Below are 20035 nucleotides of genomic sequence, written 5' to 3'. Positions count from 1 at the left end.
TTACTTGGCATAATTCTGCATGGAAAGCTGCATGTTTAAAGCTACAGATCACATTTTTAATGAAACTGCACTACAGCAACAGCACCGGCCCTGATATAATATTAATGGTCGCCGAGCAGCACGGTAGCAGCAGAAAGCCTTTTAGGCTCTCACGCAACACATAGCTAAATTATTTGCAGGGAAAGGATCCCATACCCCAGGCAGCCTCCGAGGGATCAGTGAGAGCCGGACTGCGGAGGCGCTCATTAGCGACCCTCAAATGTCAGACACCGGGAGGAAAGAAGAGGCCTGACAAGGAAGGAGACACAGCGACACAGAGATCTGGAAGGGAAGGGGCGCGAGAAAGACAGGGACAGCGAGGCACAATGATGGAAGAGGTGGCGACGGAGCAGGCATAAAGAGGGGAGAGGGCGCGAGGTAGACGGGGACTGCAGGTTAGACAGGGACAGCGAGGTACAATGATGGAAGAGGTGGCAACGCGAGAAAGGGAGCGGGCACAAAGAGGGGAGAGGGCGCGAGGTAGACGGGGACCACAGGTTAGAGATAGGAAATTATGGAAGGCTCGTGAGAGAGAGCAGGATAGAATGGGGAGAGCGAGAGAGACAAAGAGCAGTAAATTCAGACATAAGCGAAGAGAGAGAGAGCAGTAAATACAGACATAAGCGAAGAGAGAGAGCGCAGTAAATACAGACATAAGCGAAAGGGAATGGGGTCGTAAGAGAGACAGAAGCCTAGGAAAAGGAGGGGAGCCAGGTAGAGAACAAATGCATATTACGAAGAAAACAAGACAAGCCCGGCTTCTAAAGTGCTCCGGACGCGAGCTAGCGCCCGCCGCGCGAAAGTGAAAGCAAATTTGTCACGGCGAGACGCGGCGGAGCGTGGCGCACGCGCGCTTAGCGGGGGAGGGGGAGCGCATTCCAGGCGGGGGAGCGGACCCTTTGAAATATGATGCCGAGGGCGCCAGTGGGCTGAAGCGCTTCCCCAAACGGAATGCATAGTGGCACGATGCACGTGATTGTGCGCGTGCTCGCCATGCAATCCACTTTTGGGAGCACTTTGAAATGCCCCTCTTACTAGAGTCTCGCATAGCGATTGCGTAAACGCAATAGCTAGGCGAGACCTAAAAACCATAACCTAGCCTATGCACTTAACAAGCTGGCTGTGGTCAGATAAAGGAAACTGAGTCTCAACATTAAATCCAGCAACACACCATACAATGGTGAGCTGGTGGGGCTAAAACAAATCTGATGAAACTTGGAATGTCAGTGTCTCAAGTCATTGGCTGAAGAGGACACCACTGCAAAAGACACAGGTAGGCCTGGTCCCGAAAAGCAAAACTTTATCAAAGCTGTTACAGATGCCCACTATCAAACTAGAAAGATATGTAACGTATACCGTGAGCTATCCAACGCAGATGCCATTAAGAACAAGCCTAAATTTCTCAACAAAAATGTGAGGAACTCTCGGAGTTCACAGAATAAAAAAAAACAACTCACAAATCTATCCCCGTACAATCATATTACCATCCCTGCCCCAGTCTGTAACCATTTTCTACAGCAAATAAATGATCGACGGAATGCTGACAATGCAAACATTCTCCCCCAGTCAAAAGATCTGGGTTAAATCCATCGTTCTTTTGCCCACTACGCCACCCCAGTTTGGACCCAGCCACAGGCAAATCAGCCTTGACCCTGTACCCCATGGGAACAGTCCAGACTGAACTGCCAGAAAAAGTTTTACAGCAAACAAATGTCCCTCAACTGTTGTTTTTGCAGTCTGTAACCATGGCATTCATACTACAGCGGGTAACAGAGGCATGAAATGTAGCCCTCAACACGAGAGTCCATCCTGCCTATAGAGTTTTGCCCGGCTTTATGCTTGAAGGAATTCCTAATTTCACTCAAAGCCGACATCATGGATCTCATTAGCATAATAGATGCCTCCCTTCTAAAAGCAAAAAAACAGGTAATAGGAGGTTGGGATGCGGCCCGAGCGGCCTGAGCGATTGCCAGTGACAGAGATTAAGTCAAGAATTCCATCCATCACCTTGTTGTTATTGCAGTTGATGCCCTGTGTGCAACGGGTATGCCCAGACGTGGGTCCTTTGCTCCCTGTGCCCCTGGAATAAAGTTATACCCATCTAATGAGCCCATAATAAGGACAAAACCGGTCCTGAGTTGCTTGTTGTCGGTTTCAGAGAGAACCTGGTCTAGCAGTTAAGGCTGGACTGTTCCGATTGGAGCTGATTTGCATATGGCTGGGTCGAAACTGAGGTGGCATGGTAGGTGTAAAAACAGTTGGATTCGGATGCGCTTGTCAGTGGCTGAGATTAATTCAAGTATTCCATACATCGCCTTGTTGTTCTGATCCACTGAAACTTGCCATCATCACTTCTCCTAAAGAAACTATAAGCAAAAGCTAAGATCATGGATAACTATTGGCCAATGTCCAACCTTCCTTACCCCCATTAAGAAAAATGAGATACCTAGATAACAACACATGGACCGGAACCACCTCCTTTATGATCATCAGCTTTAAACGTGCAAGCAGCACTGAATCTAGCCTGCTTTACATACAAAAAATACTCTTACTCTCTGTAGATGACAAGGAAACACCCCCAATAGTGGTTGATGTTTCACCAGCCTATACGATAGACCATAACATATCGCTGGGAAGGCTCTGATGTGAATCCGATCTGGTTCTTGTTCTTCAGTTGCAGCCCACAAGTACCAAATGTATTGAGTTGTCTAAACATAAGGTGTAATATGAAGCACTGTCATGCAAACTCTGAAGCGCCTCTAGAACTGGACGATCTGCACTTTCAATTATATACATGGACAATACTTAATTCCACTTACAAATCTAAAAAAAGTACAGAGAACCAAGCCAACATCACCACATGTCTATATCAATTGTTACCCTGGATGAAAGACAGTTTCTTCTAATTAAAGGAGACCAAAAGTCTAATGGTTGAGGAGCAGAGTCTGAATCACTTTCTTTTAATTGAACTCAGAACCTGTGGCCGTCTATCCACCCCCTTTGAGGTTAGAGTCCTGAAAGTCCTATTTGTCAGTGAGCTCTCATTCACTTTCCAAGCCACAAAAGTGTCCACAGGTGCAATATTGCAGTTGTTCTGTGGAAAATCCTATTTTCAATCCAACCATCAGATGGAGCAGATAAGAACCCTTGTGATCATTTAAACTATGGTAATTGCCGGGAAAGGGGAGTCAGCGGGCAGGACACCCTCCAGCCAGTGGTGAGTGCACTTCCCATCCATAGCTGGATCGTACCCTACTGAAGGCTCAATGATGAGGTGAGTGCTGAGCTTGATGTAGCAGCGCCGTTGTATTTGTGTCTGTGGAACAACCGAGCCCCTGCACTCCACTCCCCGGCTGGGGCGGATGACGCCCGAAGCATTGGCTTGAGGAGTGTGGCCCCCTTAACTGGGTGTGCCTTGCAGACTCCTGCACATATGTGACTGGTGCACTCATGAATATTTCTGCAGTCCCAACCACTCCCCCACTCCCTGGCCAGACAATACACCCTGTAGAGATACATCAGAGAAGACCACTTCCAACAAACGGGATGCTATATTTGAGACAATAAGCATTATACGCCTATCATTGGAGGCGAAACTAAACTCAGTCACTATTCAGGTAGGGCTCCTCATAGCCAACCAGAAAAAGCTGGCTAAAAGAGTCACCCAGAGAACTTGCAGGATCTCCATCCCATTACCCAGGACCACCACCGGCAGCTAATGTACCTGAGAGACAAGATATGGTTCTTTGAAGGCAGAAGTGAGGACTTCGATGAACGTTCTCAGAGAAACAACCTCAGAGTGGTCAGTCTCTTTGAAGGTACTGAGAGCCAAAACGCAGTCAACTTCCTCGAACAGTCTCATTCCTTTCCTCTCAGTCAAAAGAGCACACCGTGTCCCACCCAGGTGTCCTCCACCAGGTGCGCACCCAGTACCTTTTGTAGCCATACTGCTTCACTACACAGAGGGATAAGACTCTCCAGGCTGGGCATGACCAAGAAGGCCAACATGGCGGACGCACCTTAACGTCCCGGAGGGTCCTATCCCTGTGATCCACACATAATCCTGACCAAGCAACGAGTATCTGCCTCCCTAGTGGCAAGTGGAGATCGGTGTCGGTGCAGAGCCACGTCCCGAGCCTTTTGCCTGACACATTGGGGTGGTGGGACTGGCGACTGCAGAGTGCAGCTGGAGGCCTCCCGGCCGCATGGTAGCGAGGGAGCGAGCGACCATGGGCCCACCCATTGTCAAGGTGGAGCCTGTGAAGTGAGCCTCGGACCACCTTGAGGCTGGCCCAGTGATCGGTGGGGGCGGTGGAGTGTGAGAGGGGACCCCGCAGTGGGGGTCCACCCGATTTTCCTGAAGCTCTGTCCCTGAGTAGAGGGCCACCCGGAAAGAGCACCGGAAGCGGTTGTGGTCTGGCCTGTCACCCTCAACGGGGGCCCCCTTCTGTGCATCAGAAGATAGGGGGGTCTAGTGGAGCCTGAGACAGCTCAAGGAGGTGCTGACTGGAGTTTCCTGAGCGACGAGCCGCTCAGAGAGATTGGTGCCGCCCGGCGGAGGAGACCCGCTCCCCTCCTCCCCTCCCAGACGGACGCAGCCGAGTGACGGATCCAGAAGGCCCACGCGAGGAGCGGACTCACTGGGGCAGGTGGTCCCACGGTCAAGGTACTGTTGGGGCACACAACCCAGGTGGGGATGGGGCCTGTCTTGGGTCCGAACGCGGGGGCAGACCCCCGACCCTGTGGCTCGGCCAGCCGACCGGGGGTTACCCGAAGGCCCTTGAGATACGGGCCTATCTTCAGCACGGAAGGGCAACAATAGGGTCTATCACGCGGGGTTCTTGCGTGGTGCCAGTGGGGTGGCCATATTGTTACACCGCTTCTTTCCATTGAGGGTCATACAGGTCACGGGGGACCCACAAGGTCGCTTCATCACTTTGGAGGGCCAATTAGAGGGCCAAGTGGTGCTACTGATCTGTGTCTATATACCGCCCATGTCTTCGACCACCGGGTTTCGAGATCTCTCACATCTCCTTACCAGTCTCCCAGAGGGCCTCACGGTGATAGGTGGTGACTTTAATGCTTCTCCTGACCCTGAAGCGGACTGCTCTGGCCCTTCACAATTTCTTGTTCGCCGTCTTACCGATTGAGCCATGGCCTGGGCACTTTGTAATGCCTGGAGGTCCTGGCACCCAGACCCTGGCAATTCACGCACATCTCTGCAGCTCACCACACTCACTCACGGATAGACCTGTTCTTCCAGCCTGCCCCTGACTGCATGAAGTTGGCTCAGATCCAGATTCTGGCCAGAGGCATTTCAGATTACTCTCCCTGTTGATGCGCTTGGGACAACCCATGGGAGGTCAGTGGCCTATGTGGCGCATGAATGCCTGGAACCTCCAGGACAGGGGTTTTACTCACAGCCTTCGGTCTGAACTCCAATTCTTCTTTCCGACCAATTTAGGCTCTGCGGCGAATCTCCAGCTGCCGGAGTCTTGTCAGGGAGGATATCCGGCTACACTCCCTGGAGGTGGCCAAACACCTTTGGAGGGCTACAGTGGCTAGAGTTTATAGCTGGGGGGACAAAAACTGGAAGTTACTTTACTGGCTGGCCTGGACCCCTTTCCCTTTGCAAGTGGTTTACCACCTACTTGAAGAAAACATTAGTACATAGCATGTGGACCTGCTATTATGAAGAGACGCCCCTTCCTAATAGCGAGAGTCGCAAATGCTATTTTGCGAGTCAGTGACTCGCAAAATAGCATTTGTACATGCTATTACCCTTTTTGCGGCCGCAAACGGGAGTAGCTCTCGTTTGAGGCAGCAAAAAAGGGTCGTACATCTGGCACATGGACCCTTAACCTCCAACTACTGGTTCAGAAAGCCAAATCAGACCTCGCCAAGTGGCGTTCCCTCCCTCAACATTTTAGGCCATATCTCCCTATACAAGATGATGATCCTTCTGCGATTCTTGTAGACCTTTCAGAATTTACCCATTCAGCTACCTCGAACCGGGTTCTCTGCCCTAGACAGGGTCATGACATCATCCTAGTGGAAACACTCTAGACCACGTATCGCTCTTGCACATTGTCAGCGAGGACCTTATAATGGGGGTCTGGGTATGTCAAACCTCTATCTTTATTACCTATCTGCCCATCTGCTCGTCATCCATGACTGGTTCAACAGGGGTGGTCGGACCCAGCGTACAGAGTGGAGCTCACACAGCTGGACTTCTCCCAGATCCAGAGTATGCTCTATGGAGCTCCGATCCCCCGTTCTTTGCCTACAGTGACCCAGGTGGTATTTCGGCTATGCGACACGTGCGCTGGAGATCCAAGTTTATGCCGAAAACTCCACTTTGGCATGGCACCTGGTTAAGGGAAATAGCGTGCCTTAGTGGCTCTTGCTCCTGAGACTGTATTTGTATTACAAGGTTGGTCAATGTCTGGTCAGGACTCATATAAGGTCTTTTCACGAACGGCAGTAGACATACCACCTCACACACTCCCAGTTTTACAAGTATCTCGAGCTCAGACACGCACTTGCTGCCCACTCTCTTTCACCGGATCCCCTGCCAGAGTTCGGCCCGGTGGAAGCCAAACTGCTGATGGGGCACTTGGGTAAAAGTCGGATGTCGCAGATCTATTGCACACTCTTTAACTCGCTTGGGACACTGGACCACCTCAGGAACTGATAGGAGGGATGGGTGGGTTCTATGGGGTACGAAGACTGGAGGGACGCACTAATGGCCCCATGGGAACTAGCACTAATAGCCCCAAGGGAACTAACAACCTCAGCCTCGTTCAAACGTTCTCTACTTTGTTTACCTCTCCACGCACCACCTGCATAGGGTAGCCTATGCCCCACCTCCACCTGCTCCTGATGTGGCACAAGATTACACTTGATTCCTTTGGAAAAGGCTTTGTGCCCCCTAATTTGAAGAACCTATGGATATGGACAACACACATAGGGTTTTCCATGAGGCCATCATTTCTGTTACTGACACACTAGCACCGCTTAAGCAACAACATGCTCATATTCAGAAGAAACATGCGGCCTGGTACTCCATTGATTTGCGAAGAGAAAAATCGAACTGTGAAAAAAAATTGAAAGAATATGGCGCACAACTCAAATGGAGAAAGATAAATCCACCTATAAAGCAGCCCTTGCTAGTTATCACAAGAATATTAAAAAGGCACGGAAAGCCCACATCATCTTGAGTCTAAATCAGGCAGGGCACTCAACTAAGGAACTTTACAAAGTTCTCAACTCCTTTTCAAATCCCACTGCCAGTACACAGCAAACTCCTCCCTCCCAAGTGCGTTTGTGACAATATTGCCGATTATTTTGAAGATAAAATCAATGTAATAATTTTTTTTTTGTAAAATCTTTTTATTGACATTTCTTAAATTCGCCCAGTATATACACTTTGTTTAATTGAAGAGTACACAACATGCAGGTTTACATCGTACACCGTGACATCTGTAGCGAGATCTATTTTAAATTATCTCAACACTTTAGTTGAGAGTACAGTCCGCTTCAAGACATGACTACTTGATACAGTGCCTGCGATGTGTGCCGAAAGCTTAGTTTGTATCTGTTGTGCTGGTGCTGTGGCATACCATTTGCTCTCTTTACGGTGTGCAACTAAACTCTTTAACCGGGATAACTATAACTGGGGTACACTGCGTCCTGAAAATGCACGGTTCGATTAGGGCCAAGTAACTGAGTCGCTCTGAGTGGTTCACTATCTGCGATGACATAGTGTAAGGCGGGAACATCGAGCTGGGGGGTGCTCCATGTATCGTGTGTCCTCATCTGAGGGCTTTGCTTTGCTACTCGTCTACCCTACTGGGGAGTCCCGTCTGGTTGCTGCTTGGCACATCTCGTCGAAGGGGACATCTAGCTCCCCGCGAATCTGGCATATCAGTTGTTTCCTGTTTGAAGGAGTGAAGTAAAAGTGCCCATTGCATGAATATGTGGTGTTTGCGGGTGCCTTTAATTTCTTCAGATCGAAGCGCTTCCTCATCTGCAGCCCCCCACTTTTTGACCGCCCCCCTCCTGGCTGCTACCGGCGGTCCCTCAGGTGCTCTCCAGTGCATTGCTATGCTTCTTTTCGCTAGAAGGAGTGCTAGGGACGCGAACTGTGTTTCTACCTTTTGGTGTTTTCGGCGTTTGGTTATGCCCAACGCGCATGTCTCCCACGTATGAATGTCTGCGAGTCCTGGAACCGTGAGGAGGGTGGTGTGTAAAATAAAATTAATATATGGTCAATTTCCCAACGATCCTATACCCGTGGAGGGCCCTAACCTTCTGCCCTCCTCCCTGAGAACGAAGGAAGCCTGCCTGGAGCATTTTCCTACTCAAGTCGAAGAAATGCTGAGAACTGCTAAATCTGGTTCTCCACTTGACATTCTGCCAGCCTATTTGTATGCCTCACTCGCCTCACTACTAGCCCCCTCCATCTGCTCCATCTTAAACGCTTCTATGAGTGAAGGGACCCTTCCACTTGAATGGAAGGCAGCACAAGTGTTACCGATTCCGAAAAAAGCACAGGCATCCTCAGAAATGCATGCCTTTTACAGTCCTATCTTGCTCCTCCCACTCCTGAGCAAACTGTTAGAAGGGTACATTAACACTGAGCTTATGGAATATCTCAAATCTCAAGGCAAACTTGATCCCTCTCAGTCCGGTTTCAGACCCTACGAATCTACTGAAACCACTCTTATAGGAGTTACAGACCACATTAAACTGTCCCTGGATAATAACAAGGCAGTGCTGCTTGTTCTGTTGGACTTGACAGCTGCCTTTGATACTGTCTCCCACCAGAAGCTGATCCATAGACTGAGTGAGATTGGAATACAAGCTCAGGCGCTGAAGTGTTTTGCTAACTTTCTAGTTCTGCGCGCTCAAACTGTCAATCTGGGTCACTTCCGGTCCCGCACTCTGACGCTCACTAAAGGGGTTCCCCAGGGCTCCTGCCTTAGCCCCACCCTGTTCAATGTTTATGTGGCCCCCTTGCAAAAATCATCAGAGAATGTGGGTTTACTCCTTATTCCTATGCAGACGACACCCAATTGTTCCTCTCCTTCGATAATTGGATATATTCGACCAAACGCCTCTTCACCGAGGGCATGCTAGCCATATCTGGTTAGCTGCCGGAAAATCTACTCCACCTGAATGCTGCCAAAACCCAGATTTTACTATTTGGCACCGCTCAAATGAACTGGCCCCCCCGACTGGTGGCCTGCTGCGCTGGGTCCAGTTCCTATTCCGAAGCGGATGGCTAAAAACCTGGGTGTTTGACTGGATGACTCGCTTTCTATGAAAGACCAAGTCCTGGCCACCTCAGGCACCTGCTACCACACGCTGAGTCTTCTCCGCAAAGTGTTTCAGATGCTCCTTTTATCAGTCCATAGAACCCTGATCCAGGCCCTGGTTGTTAGTCATCTTGATTATTGCAATGCTCTCTTTGCTTCGGCCAATGAATCCTTTTTTAATGAATTGCAGGTAATTCAGAATACAGGAGCTCGCCTCGCTCTCAACATGCCTCCTAGAACCACTTCTCTGCCACTGCTGCGGAAGCTGCATTGGCTTCCCATTCGCCAGAGAATTAAGTTCAAGGTTTGCTGCTTAGCCCACAAAGCTCTCCATGGCGGTAGCCCTAGCTATCTGGCGGACAAACTTAAGTTCTACAGCCCAGGCAGATCTCTCCAGTCTGAGGGAAAAGGTCTGCTGGTTGTCCCCTGCTATAGAAAACTTTGCACTGGGTGCAAAACCTTCACCTATTTGGCTCCAAAATACTGGAACTCACTGCCAGTGGAGCTGCAAAAGTGCACCAACCTTCTTCTTTTTAGGAAACTCCTAAAGACAGAACTCTTCGGTGGCTGATCGCCCTGCCTTGGCATACTCGTCCCCTGCAGTGCAGAGATACCCCTTTAGTGGTGATTCCGGCCCTTTATAAATCCCATACAAATCAAATACAAATACAAATGGAGCTTGCAGATTTTTACCACATGGTCTGGGCCTGTGATGTCCTAGCTACCTACTGGACGGGTGTGCTCAGGGAAGTCTCTGGAGTTCTGGGCCGGGAGATTCCCATGTCACCCACACTGATTTTACTTGGGGTACTTGAGGGGGCAGGGGGTACAAAGGCTGAAAGGTCCTTTTTGGGAACAGCGCTCTTCGGGGCTAAGCGAGACATTGTCTCACAAAGGTTGGCTTGTAAACTCCCCACCCTGGCCAAATGGAGGAGGGGTGTGGACTGGTGAGCACAGCAGGAGCGGGTGGTCTACAAAGCTCATGCGTGTCCCCGAAAAAACGTCAAGTTATGGGGGAAATGGCTTTGGCAGTTTGTCTAACCTGATGCATTGTCTTGTCAGTCGCCTCGCACCATCCATGCAATGTTTACTGTGTGGCAAATGAGTTGCCCCGCTTGGATCTTGTATATTTTATGTCGCTCTATTGTATGTGTTTTATCAAACTGTTTTAACACTGCTGTTCGTGTTCCAAATGGAAAAACTCAAAATAAATTGGTTTATCAAAAAAAAGAATCTCAAGGTTGCGTGCATGCACGGAGTACAGAATCACTATGTGTTGCTCTTGCTGGACTACACTCTGGCCAGCACCAACATGCCTCCTTCCTGGGTGTGAAGAGGAAACCACGCAACATGGGCATCAAACACTCCTATTACAAGCAAAACTCAAAATCATGACTAACCAAAATGCCCTCTTTTCCACTGAACCAGAGGCCGCTGTGGCACTTCCTCCCAGGCAGATGAACCACACACAAGAGTGTCTTGACATCCGGTCTACCACTAACAACTAGGCTGTTGACCGTGATTGCATACCTCGGTGCTCACGTCAACTGAACCATCACCGGAACAGGCCCACAAAGGTAGACAATCAGCCCTGGGCATTGTAGCTGCTCTTTGTGACTCTACACCAGAGTTCCCATCCCCAAATTCACTTCTTCTGCCGACGAGAAAACCTCTTCCATCGTAGGACCTCTTCATATCGCTGGGTCCCTATCACTGGTGACCCCCAGATGATCTTCTGTAACATTTTGACTTTGTCCCCGTGGCTGTAACTGGTTACGGCCGTGGTTTTCCCCTCTGAACAGGACTCACATCAGCAGAAGATCTAATGACAATTGTGGTGCCGCAATCCTGCTGATTCCCATGCACCCTGGTTCTTGTTGTCCTCCCCACTCCAAACACCTCATGCCTGGGATGCGTGCTGAGCCACTCACACAAGTCCTGCAGAGTGGGGTCCTCATAGTTTCCGACTTGGCCAAGTGTCACAGGTACACCCCACCTTCATGGTACACACAATGCTGATACACTAGTTTGGGTGGCCAGCTGTTTGAGCACTCCCGGTTAGCTTTTTTCCCCCTTTACTTCATTTCCCATGGCTGAACATACTCCCATTGTGCTGCATCTCACTTTTAACAAAACTTGCACTAAACCGGGTTGCACAAGTCTCTTTCTGCTAGGAGTGGGCATCTCCCTTATGAATCCCTAGTCCCCCCACGCGTAGTCTAGTCTAATCTAGTAAAAAGTTTTTATATAGCATTAGTACCTAAACAGACATGTCTTTAAGGCTTTGCAGAAAGGAAGCTCATGCTCCAATAGGCATAACTCTAGAGGCAGGGTGTTAAAGAGTTTAGGTGCCAAAAAAGACATTGAACGACCAACTAATTGGGTTTTGCAGATCTTGGGTACATTTAATAGATGTACCGAGGAGGATCTAAGTGGTCTCTTGGGCTTATATGGGGAGCCTAGAGATCTTAGCAATACAGAGCATTTTTGATTAAGAGACCTGAGCATGATGCATAAGGTCTTGAACTGCACTCTTTGTTCCACAAGAAGCCAGTGGAGTTGTATCAGAGCCCTTGTGGCAGACTAATGTCTCGGAATATTCATCAGAAGCCGGGCCACGGCATTCTGCATGATCTGCAGTCTTCTGACCACATAAAAGGGCGAGCCACGGTACAAGGCATTCCAGTATTTGAGGCGCGATAGCATGAAGGCCTGAACAATCAGTCTTTTAGATGTAAAAGGGAGAAGATTGAGGACCTTCACACATGTAACACATTACACATTACACATTACATTACACACAAATATCTAGCACCATTCAGGGAATGTACAATGCTGGTTAGCGTTACAAAATGTATTCCTTTCTCACGCACAAGGGCACTCATTTGGTGTTTCTCCCGGAGATGCATATCACAGGTCTGGAGATTCCTCGACTCCAGAGAAGATGGCAAGGGCAATTTTGTCTCTACAGCTTACTTTACACATGCTTGGAGGGCGTTGATTTGCGTGTGTCCCAAATTTCCCTTAATGGCTTGAACCACTGTTACTACCCTAGATGGCAGATTTGTCCTAGCAGAGGCCCCCTAGATGTAATTTAGTTGGCACTGGATAATACCTACGCGTTCTTGGACTACCTGTGCCACTCTATCTCTGATCACAGCCCCTTCACAACATCTTTGGCTAGGGGTAAACCTTTCTCACCCATTTGGTGGTTCCAAGGGGCAATGCTTGAAGATCTTCCATTGTATTCTTCCCTGGCATCGCATATTCAAGACTACTTTGAAATCAATGAATGTTCCACAAAATCCATGACGACGGAGTGAAATGCCCTCAAGGTGAATGTGTGCAGTCACTGCATCCGTGAAGTGTGGTCAGCTTGGAAGGCTGTTGAAGATGACCTCGCAAAAGCTGAAGAAGCTTCTAGCCATAATGAGCGGCAGATTGTCTCAGACCCCACCTTATCAGAGCCGCTCTTTGTTGCCTGAGCCCATGAGGACTCCTTAACACAGAGACTCAGGTGTCTTGATCATACAGCACACATTACTTGCATACAGACGGGAGGCGATAAGGTCAGCAGACTTGTCTGGCAAACCACCAGAGACAGAGCTCAAACCCTGATCACAATGCTTTGAGACCCGGTAGACTTACAAGTCCATACGTAACGAGAAAGCTTATTGGGGTTTCATGAAGTCTATTGTCGCCTGAATGCCACAGAAGATGAGCCACCAGCAGCACAAATAGCCGGATTTCTTAGGGACCTCCCCTTCCAAGTGTTGCCTTGGAGACCAGGGATTAAATTAATATTTCTACCACATCACAAATAGTCAAGGCCGCCATCAGGGACCTTCTGTCATGTATGGTGACCAGAGCAGACGGCCTCCCACTTGACTCTTCAACACAGGCTCCAAGCTTGCGGAATTGTACGATTTGGCACTAGGATCTGGATCGCTCCTGCCTTCCCCTAGAGAGGCGCTCCTGGTCTCTATTCCTAAACTGGGTTGAACGACGGTCCGGCATCCTATAGACCGTTCGCTATTCTAAATTCCAACTAAAAGATCCTTGCGAAGGTCCTAGCCTTCTGAATTTGGCCTATTCTCCCCCAACAGATCCACTCAGATCAGAATGGATTTATTACCCGCAGGAGTACGTCCTTGAACCGCAGGCATCTAAATGGGCTCCTTGAGGGGGGGGGGGGCCCATTCTTGGCACCGGCAGGCAGCCCTTAGTTTAGACCACAGAAAGGCATTTGAAACCCTTCAGTGGGACAATCTCTGAGTTCTCCAGCTATTTGGATTTGGCCCCTGTACCATCCAGTTTATTAAAGGGTTATCCATTCACCATATGGCGTAAGTCCAAATTGGAGGGCTAATCTGCTCCTCTTTCCTGATTGGCAGGGGCACTAGACAGGATTGTCCCTTGTCACCCTTGCTTTTCACGTTGGTCCATTGAGCCACTTGCTGCATACCTTTGAGCTGGAGGATTGACATGGGGATTCCCAGTCCATGACAAGACGCACTTAAGGCATGATTTATTTTTATACACACAGCCCGTTTCTCCATCAGAGAGATGGAGTAAATTACTCCATTGCCTTGACTGAGGTGCCAACCACCAAATTGAGGAATGACCTCCAAGCAGGCGGTCATTTCTTAAACCATTGGCAGAAGCCATAGTCACAGCGGTTCCTATTAATGTTTTTGAAGATTGGTGCAGTGCTCCATCAATATATTGGAGCCCTGCACCAAACGGACTTCTTTATTTTCAAAAAGAGAATCCCGAAGCGGGATTTTCTTTGTGAAAATAAAAAAAGAGTTCTCTCCCATGGCGAGGGGAGCAATTCAGTTTTCACTGCCTCTTACCGCCAGCGATTTCCTAGTAATGATGGGAAATTAAAACTGACCTCTAATTCTGCTCATCTAAATCAGGGTGGCGGAATTAGATGTCTGTCTCTGACGGCCCTTACTGCTCAGGGCTGTCAGAGGGGTTTAAACATGGCAGAGATGTGGAGTAGTATCTGCCGTGATTAAACCAAAGGTCCACCCGCATATAAATTTGGTAAGTGAACCACAGTCTAGGCAGTAAGCATACTTCATCACCGTTACTATGGAGTATCTATACCGCCAAGATTTAAATCAGGCCCCATGTGTCATTGTACACTGACAACCTTCTTATCTATGTTAGGGATCTCATAGGGCTACTGTTAGTGGGCCCCCATCGTCAGAGCATCCAACCCCACCTACTTCGAGAAGCTCTATGGTCTTACGCCCAAGCTAGACGTCTTAGCAAGAGAAATCTCCCCTATGCTCAAGACATACCCCTTCCTGGTCTCCCCAGTCCCTGCAGCCCTCTTACTTGGGAAAACCTTTTTAAGAAGGGCAGCCTTCTTTTGTTTGATGAACTGTCAAACCAGTTCACCTTCCACAAGGGCAAATTCTTAATCCACTGCTGCATCCAGTACATTCTCCAGCGAACCTTGGCCATTGTGGACGCTGAGTCAAAGCCGCACTTGCTTATCTATACTAACTGCACCATGAACCAAACCTTTGCATATTTCGTAGCTTTATAAACCATTCCGCATGCATACAGCTTACTCAGTGATACAGATGGCCCCAACAAGCACAGTGTCATAGACTTGCAATTCCATGCTTTTATTTTCTGGCAACTGCGGAATTTAAAGTTGAAAATTCTAATAAAGCCGTCTGAGAAACACTCAGTTACCCTAGCTTTATTTTTGTATCGGATTTGTGTTTTAAGGGGGCATGTGCAGATGCTGAACCCAAGGCATTTTTAAGGTTTTTTGGACAGGGTGCTTTGCACCATGTATTTTTAGATAGAACACATATGACCGTGTTGCGGTTTTTAGGCTAAGAAGAATTTATTTTCATCTTTTATTCGGAGTCAGGCTGCACGGTATTTAAGAACTACCATCAGGCCCTCATACAGCAGGTCCAGTTTTTAGAAATCCTAGCTGCGGAAGCGGAAGTGGGCATGCATGTGACCCCTCTTTGTCTCTGACGCAAAGTGAGAATAGTGAAAAATACATTTACTCAAATTCATCATGAGAAACATAAAACTACTGGTATTTAAGCCTAAACAAAACACAGTCATACACAATACAGTACACAGGTCTGGGCCTAAGCCTGTCCGTACAATAAACTAACAGCAAAAAAATGCGTTTTTAGAGAAACATTCATATATGTTTACTCAAAATAACATTCCATTGGTTGACCGATATCAACAAAATTTGGAGTAGCAGGACAGAAATAAAACTCGCACAATCCATTCATTACAAGAGGGATATTGTAAAGGAGGCGAGGATGTAAGACTGGAAACATGGATCAGTGCTGACAAAAACAATTCGATTTTAAGGATTATAAATGTTAGAGTACAATGAGTCCTTAATTTGTGCTAGTGGTTACATTTATGGCCACCAGCACTCATTTGGGGTGAATAGGACATGTATTTTATCAACAGAATTTGAGCAGGAAATAGAAGAATGAAAAAGGAGAAAGGAGAGAGGAGAGAAAGAGAAGAAAACATTGGATACATTGGAAAGCAGGAATGAAAAAGAACCCGCTACAGTGACTTAAAATGACAAAGTGTAGGGTGGTAGAAGAAGGAGCCTTTAGGTAGAATCAATACAAGGCAGCCTTGGTATTCTGCAACCCCGACACTCAGCAGCACTTGTGGCGTACTCCTAAGAAATGCTTTGGACCCCAGCATATATATATATTTTTTTCATTTACTTATTTTTTTTTACAATATCAGCACAGATTGCAACATCCGCTCTTTCTCTCACATCTAATTCCACAGAAATAAACCAACTGCAAATGTACAGGTGTTATGTTGCAGCCATTTACAAATGAATAGTAATATCAATGTTTTTATTTTTCTAAACTCTCGTCACACACTTCTCTTTAATTTGTGCACTTAATCTGCACTTATTCTTACCTTGTCCGATCTTCTTCAGCACAGCTCCCTGTTTAAACAGTAAGAAACAGACAATAGATTTCTTTGGAAACTTCAGAACCGAAAGTTTCAAAAGATCTTCTTTTGTCTGTATAATTTTTTTTAAAGAATTGTGAAGCAAGAAAGAAGGCATTTTGTTTTGTGTTTAATGTTCAATTAAATCATTCAAAACACGGATTGCCTAACCCGCCAGCAGTCAATCAATAAGTCAAAAACCACATACCATCAATACGCATAAATGGAAAAAAAGTAGAACAAACCAGGCCAGATGTGCCCATTGTAAATATTTAACAGCACACCGTTGGGTTGTGCGATTTCACGATTACGATCTCAATGATGCTGGAAAGTGGACACAGGCGGTTTCTGGAATAAAGGTAATGCGGGATGGGAATGTCTCCCGAGTCACAGTCGTGCTTCTAAGACCCACCGAGCTTTCCTGCTCACCAAACGGAGCAGAGACTGTTCATGTCATGGCCGCCATCAGCCACGCGTGACGTATCTGCTTCTCCGCCGCGCGCTCTTGACTCATGACCCTGGGCTTCAGAGCTGGATGACCTGCCTCCTTCTCACTTCCTTCTTCTGCACCATTTCCATGGAGACTATGGCTTCATACAATGGGACAGGTTCATCCAACTGAGGCCTAATAGAGACAGAAGGAGGTCAGTGGGTGTGCACAGAAAAGCAAACAAACAGCCTCTTCCCTGGTGATGCACATTTCGTGTATTCTACTAATTTATCTTTTCTGCGGAATAAAATGTAAAGCTTCCCAAATGTGCTGGGAAGTAACGCAATCACATTTTTTTCCCGGTGAATAGCACTTGATTCTGTCTTTGAGTTTTCAGCCTCCCAGCTGCACTAGATAAGTAACTATCAAGCAGATCAGCTCAGATAGACCTCTTTACAGTTAAATGACGCTGAAGGTGTTCTGCATAACTGCTAGGCAAAGAAGCCCGTGTGGCAGCCTTCCCGATTTCTTCTTGAGATGTGTGTGCGGCCCTAGCAGATGGAGTCTTACGGCCTCGAGATACTCAGTCATTTACAACCTCCTTCCGATTGACGTGACAGATTGTGCACACGAACATTATCTCTTATTTAGGACCGTGTAGTCGCTGATATTCTGAATCACTTTGTAAATCAGGGCACTAATATGTTAAACTATAGGCAAACTATGTTGGAAATAACTGAAATTGGACAGTCATGGTCAAAAATAGTATCGTAACAAAACAAAACATAACAAAAAGAAGCGTGGTTTTGGGATGAGATGGCCAATGTCAGATGTTTTTAGTGTTTACGACCTAACTTAACCTTAAAAAGTTTGAGCCAGGGACCCCATATATTGATATAGGTATACGCCATCTGTCCTAGCAGAGCCACACGGTGCTGGAGAAAGGCTTCCTATATGGTACCCATTTTTTCAAGTTGACCAGAGTGCTCTTCTACCTGTTCTAATATTGTGTTTCTCCGCCAATAAAGAGTCTTAAGCTTGAAGGACATAAAAAGAATAGGTCAGGAGGTTCTACGTGCCCCTTTAAGATAATAAAAAAAAAGAAAGGCAACAACAGAAAGGCTTAGAAGTTTGTAAAAGCGTAGCATGACTGAATTTCCAGTCTTACCTAAATATTCCAGACGACAGCTTATCCATCACATCTTTCAGGATATCTGAAGTGGAAATTAAGGAATGGATGCACGTATGCTGGGCTCTAGCCTATTTTACAGCTGTCAGTGGCTGACTGGGTGTGCATGCATGGAGACGGGACGGTGGGAAGAGTGAGGTGTTTCGCCTAGCCGGGCCGGGCAGTGTGCCAGTGGGGGATATGGCTGGGACCACGTGGGTCGCGACATACTTGGGTCCGATACATACAAAAGTTCGTCATTGCTGTGTGCCACTTGATATAAGGTGCCCCCTTTGCAGATTTCGCTCCTGAATTGCCACGTGTAAACTGTTTGTGCGCTGCTGATTCCCATCTGTACCGGAGTTTGTGTTGGTTTTGGTTATGTAAAAATGTATTTGGGTGTAATATGAAAACCGAATATTGCATTCACGCTGATTTACAGTACTTGATATGTTCGGACACAGCCCGCAGATGCGGCAGCTTGGAGTATCTATAACTGTATTGTCATTTACTTGCTGACCTGAATAAACAAATTTAAAAAAAAAAAAAAAAAAGGAATGGATGCACAGTACTGGAGTATGAAATAAAAATTTAGAAAGCGTGCAGTTAAGAGTGCCATGTATCTGGAGTTTAAAGCAAACATATCACTAATCTTAATCTGAGAGACGCACAGCGGCAATGCTTTGTACAGGTAGAAATCTAGTGTGCCATGTTAGCATAACAAAGGGTTGGAGGGTTCTGGAGCCAGGACAGAGTAGCACCAAGCGAATTCTGAGTAGTTAAGAGATTGTTTTACCACAGTAGCGTCACAGGAATACCAATTTGCCAGCTTGTCTTCATGAGAAGAAAGTGAGTCTGAGAGGTAACTGGAAGCCACCATCTTCGCTTTGAACCTTGTGAATGGAAGTTCCGTGTCCTGCTGGGTGAGCCACGCCAGCCGGGCTGATATTCCTCCCGATGCATCCTAGCCACATAGGCAGAGAAACTGTAGCAACACAAGTTTTCTAGTAGGGCCGCATGAGCTAGCCTAGCATCTGCTGGCCGTAAGGTGAGGGCGGGGTCTGTGACTGCCGCCTTGCTAAGGTCTGCCAGTGCGACCTAAGCACTCCTGATGTCCCTCTCAAGGGTCCTGCAGACCCCGGAAATCTGACGGGTGCAAGCCCCCTGAACGACCACTTTAAAGGCGTCCCATTCCAGCATTCTGGTGGACGCTATGTTGTGATTGTCTGCGAAGTATTTTTTGATGCAGTTTTCTTGGTCCCTCTGGAACAGTTGATCTTCAAGGCAGTCTCGCAGTAGCCTCCAAGCCGGCATAGGGGGCACCCACCGGGGATCCATGATGTGTGCATCGTCGTCGGAAACTAGCCTGCTCAGATAATCTGCATGCTGGAGTAGGGGGACCAGCGACTGAGAACAGAGAAAACGGTCCAGACATACTAACATGTCGTGTGGGTCTGAGTGGAAGGAGTAGAGCCGGGAGGTGGAGTGATGGTTGCGCCAAATGTCTGCCAGAGACCAGTGCTGCATCCGGGCTCGAAAGCGCTCTGCTTACACATGCGGAGGAGATCAGGGCTGCGGAGGACAGGAACGATCAAGATTAGTGTCTAGATTGCAATTAAAGTCCCCTCCTAGGATCCACGGTGGCTGAAAGGGAGTCCCAAAAAGCACCTTGCTCAGTATTCGGAACGTAAATACTCCCCTGGAGCATGGATCGGCCATACAGTCAACCCTCCAAGAGGGCATAGTGCCCCTCCTTATCTATCTCTCTATTAAGGTCCTGAAAGGGGACTCCAGGGCAGACCCATACCAAAGCCCCAGCGCATAATATGCCCCCCCCAACGCCAACGCAGGTGGTCAAGCTCCTTTGTTGTCTAGTGTGTCTCCTGAAGCAAATTAACTGCGCCTTCCGCCGCTTGCTATAGCGGGATACTGCATAGCACTTTCTAGTAGCGTGCATGCCCCGGATGTTGAGGGTAAGATATCGAATATCAGAGGTAGGGGTCATGAGCTAACTGGAGTGAAGAGCGCCTGCAACAGGAAATATCTGAAGGGCACCATGGAGTGTCACCCTCACCTTGTGTAGCGGGGAAATATGGG

The 20035-nt window shown here is 47.8% G+C and overlaps 1 protein-coding gene across 2 annotated transcripts in view; it reads right to left on the bottom strand.

Annotated features, from left to right (window-relative positions):
- Positions 1-16454: 16454 nt before the first annotated feature.
- Positions 16455-20035, bottom strand: part of CRYZL1 (crystallin zeta like 1) — a 266504-nt gene continuing 262923 nt past the window's right edge. For both annotated transcript variants that reach the window (XM_085621362.1, XM_085621363.1), the window contains 2 exons: positions 17939-17984; positions 16455-16965 (listed from right to left, as the gene is read on the bottom strand). In XM_085621362.1, coding sequence (XP_085477488.1) covers positions 16866-16965; positions 17939-17984 — 146 coding nt within the window. In that variant the 3' untranslated portion in view covers positions 16455-16865. The remainder of the gene's footprint in view (positions 16966-17938; positions 17985-20035) is intronic.

This window comes from Triturus cristatus, chromosome 8, assembly GCF_964204655.1.
Source record: "Triturus cristatus chromosome 8, aTriCri1.1, whole genome shotgun sequence".
NCBI lineage: Eukaryota > Metazoa > Chordata > Amphibia > Caudata > Salamandridae > Triturus > Triturus cristatus.
The sequence above is the reverse complement of the archived record's forward strand: the minus strand, read 5'-3'. Positions and strand labels throughout refer to the sequence as shown.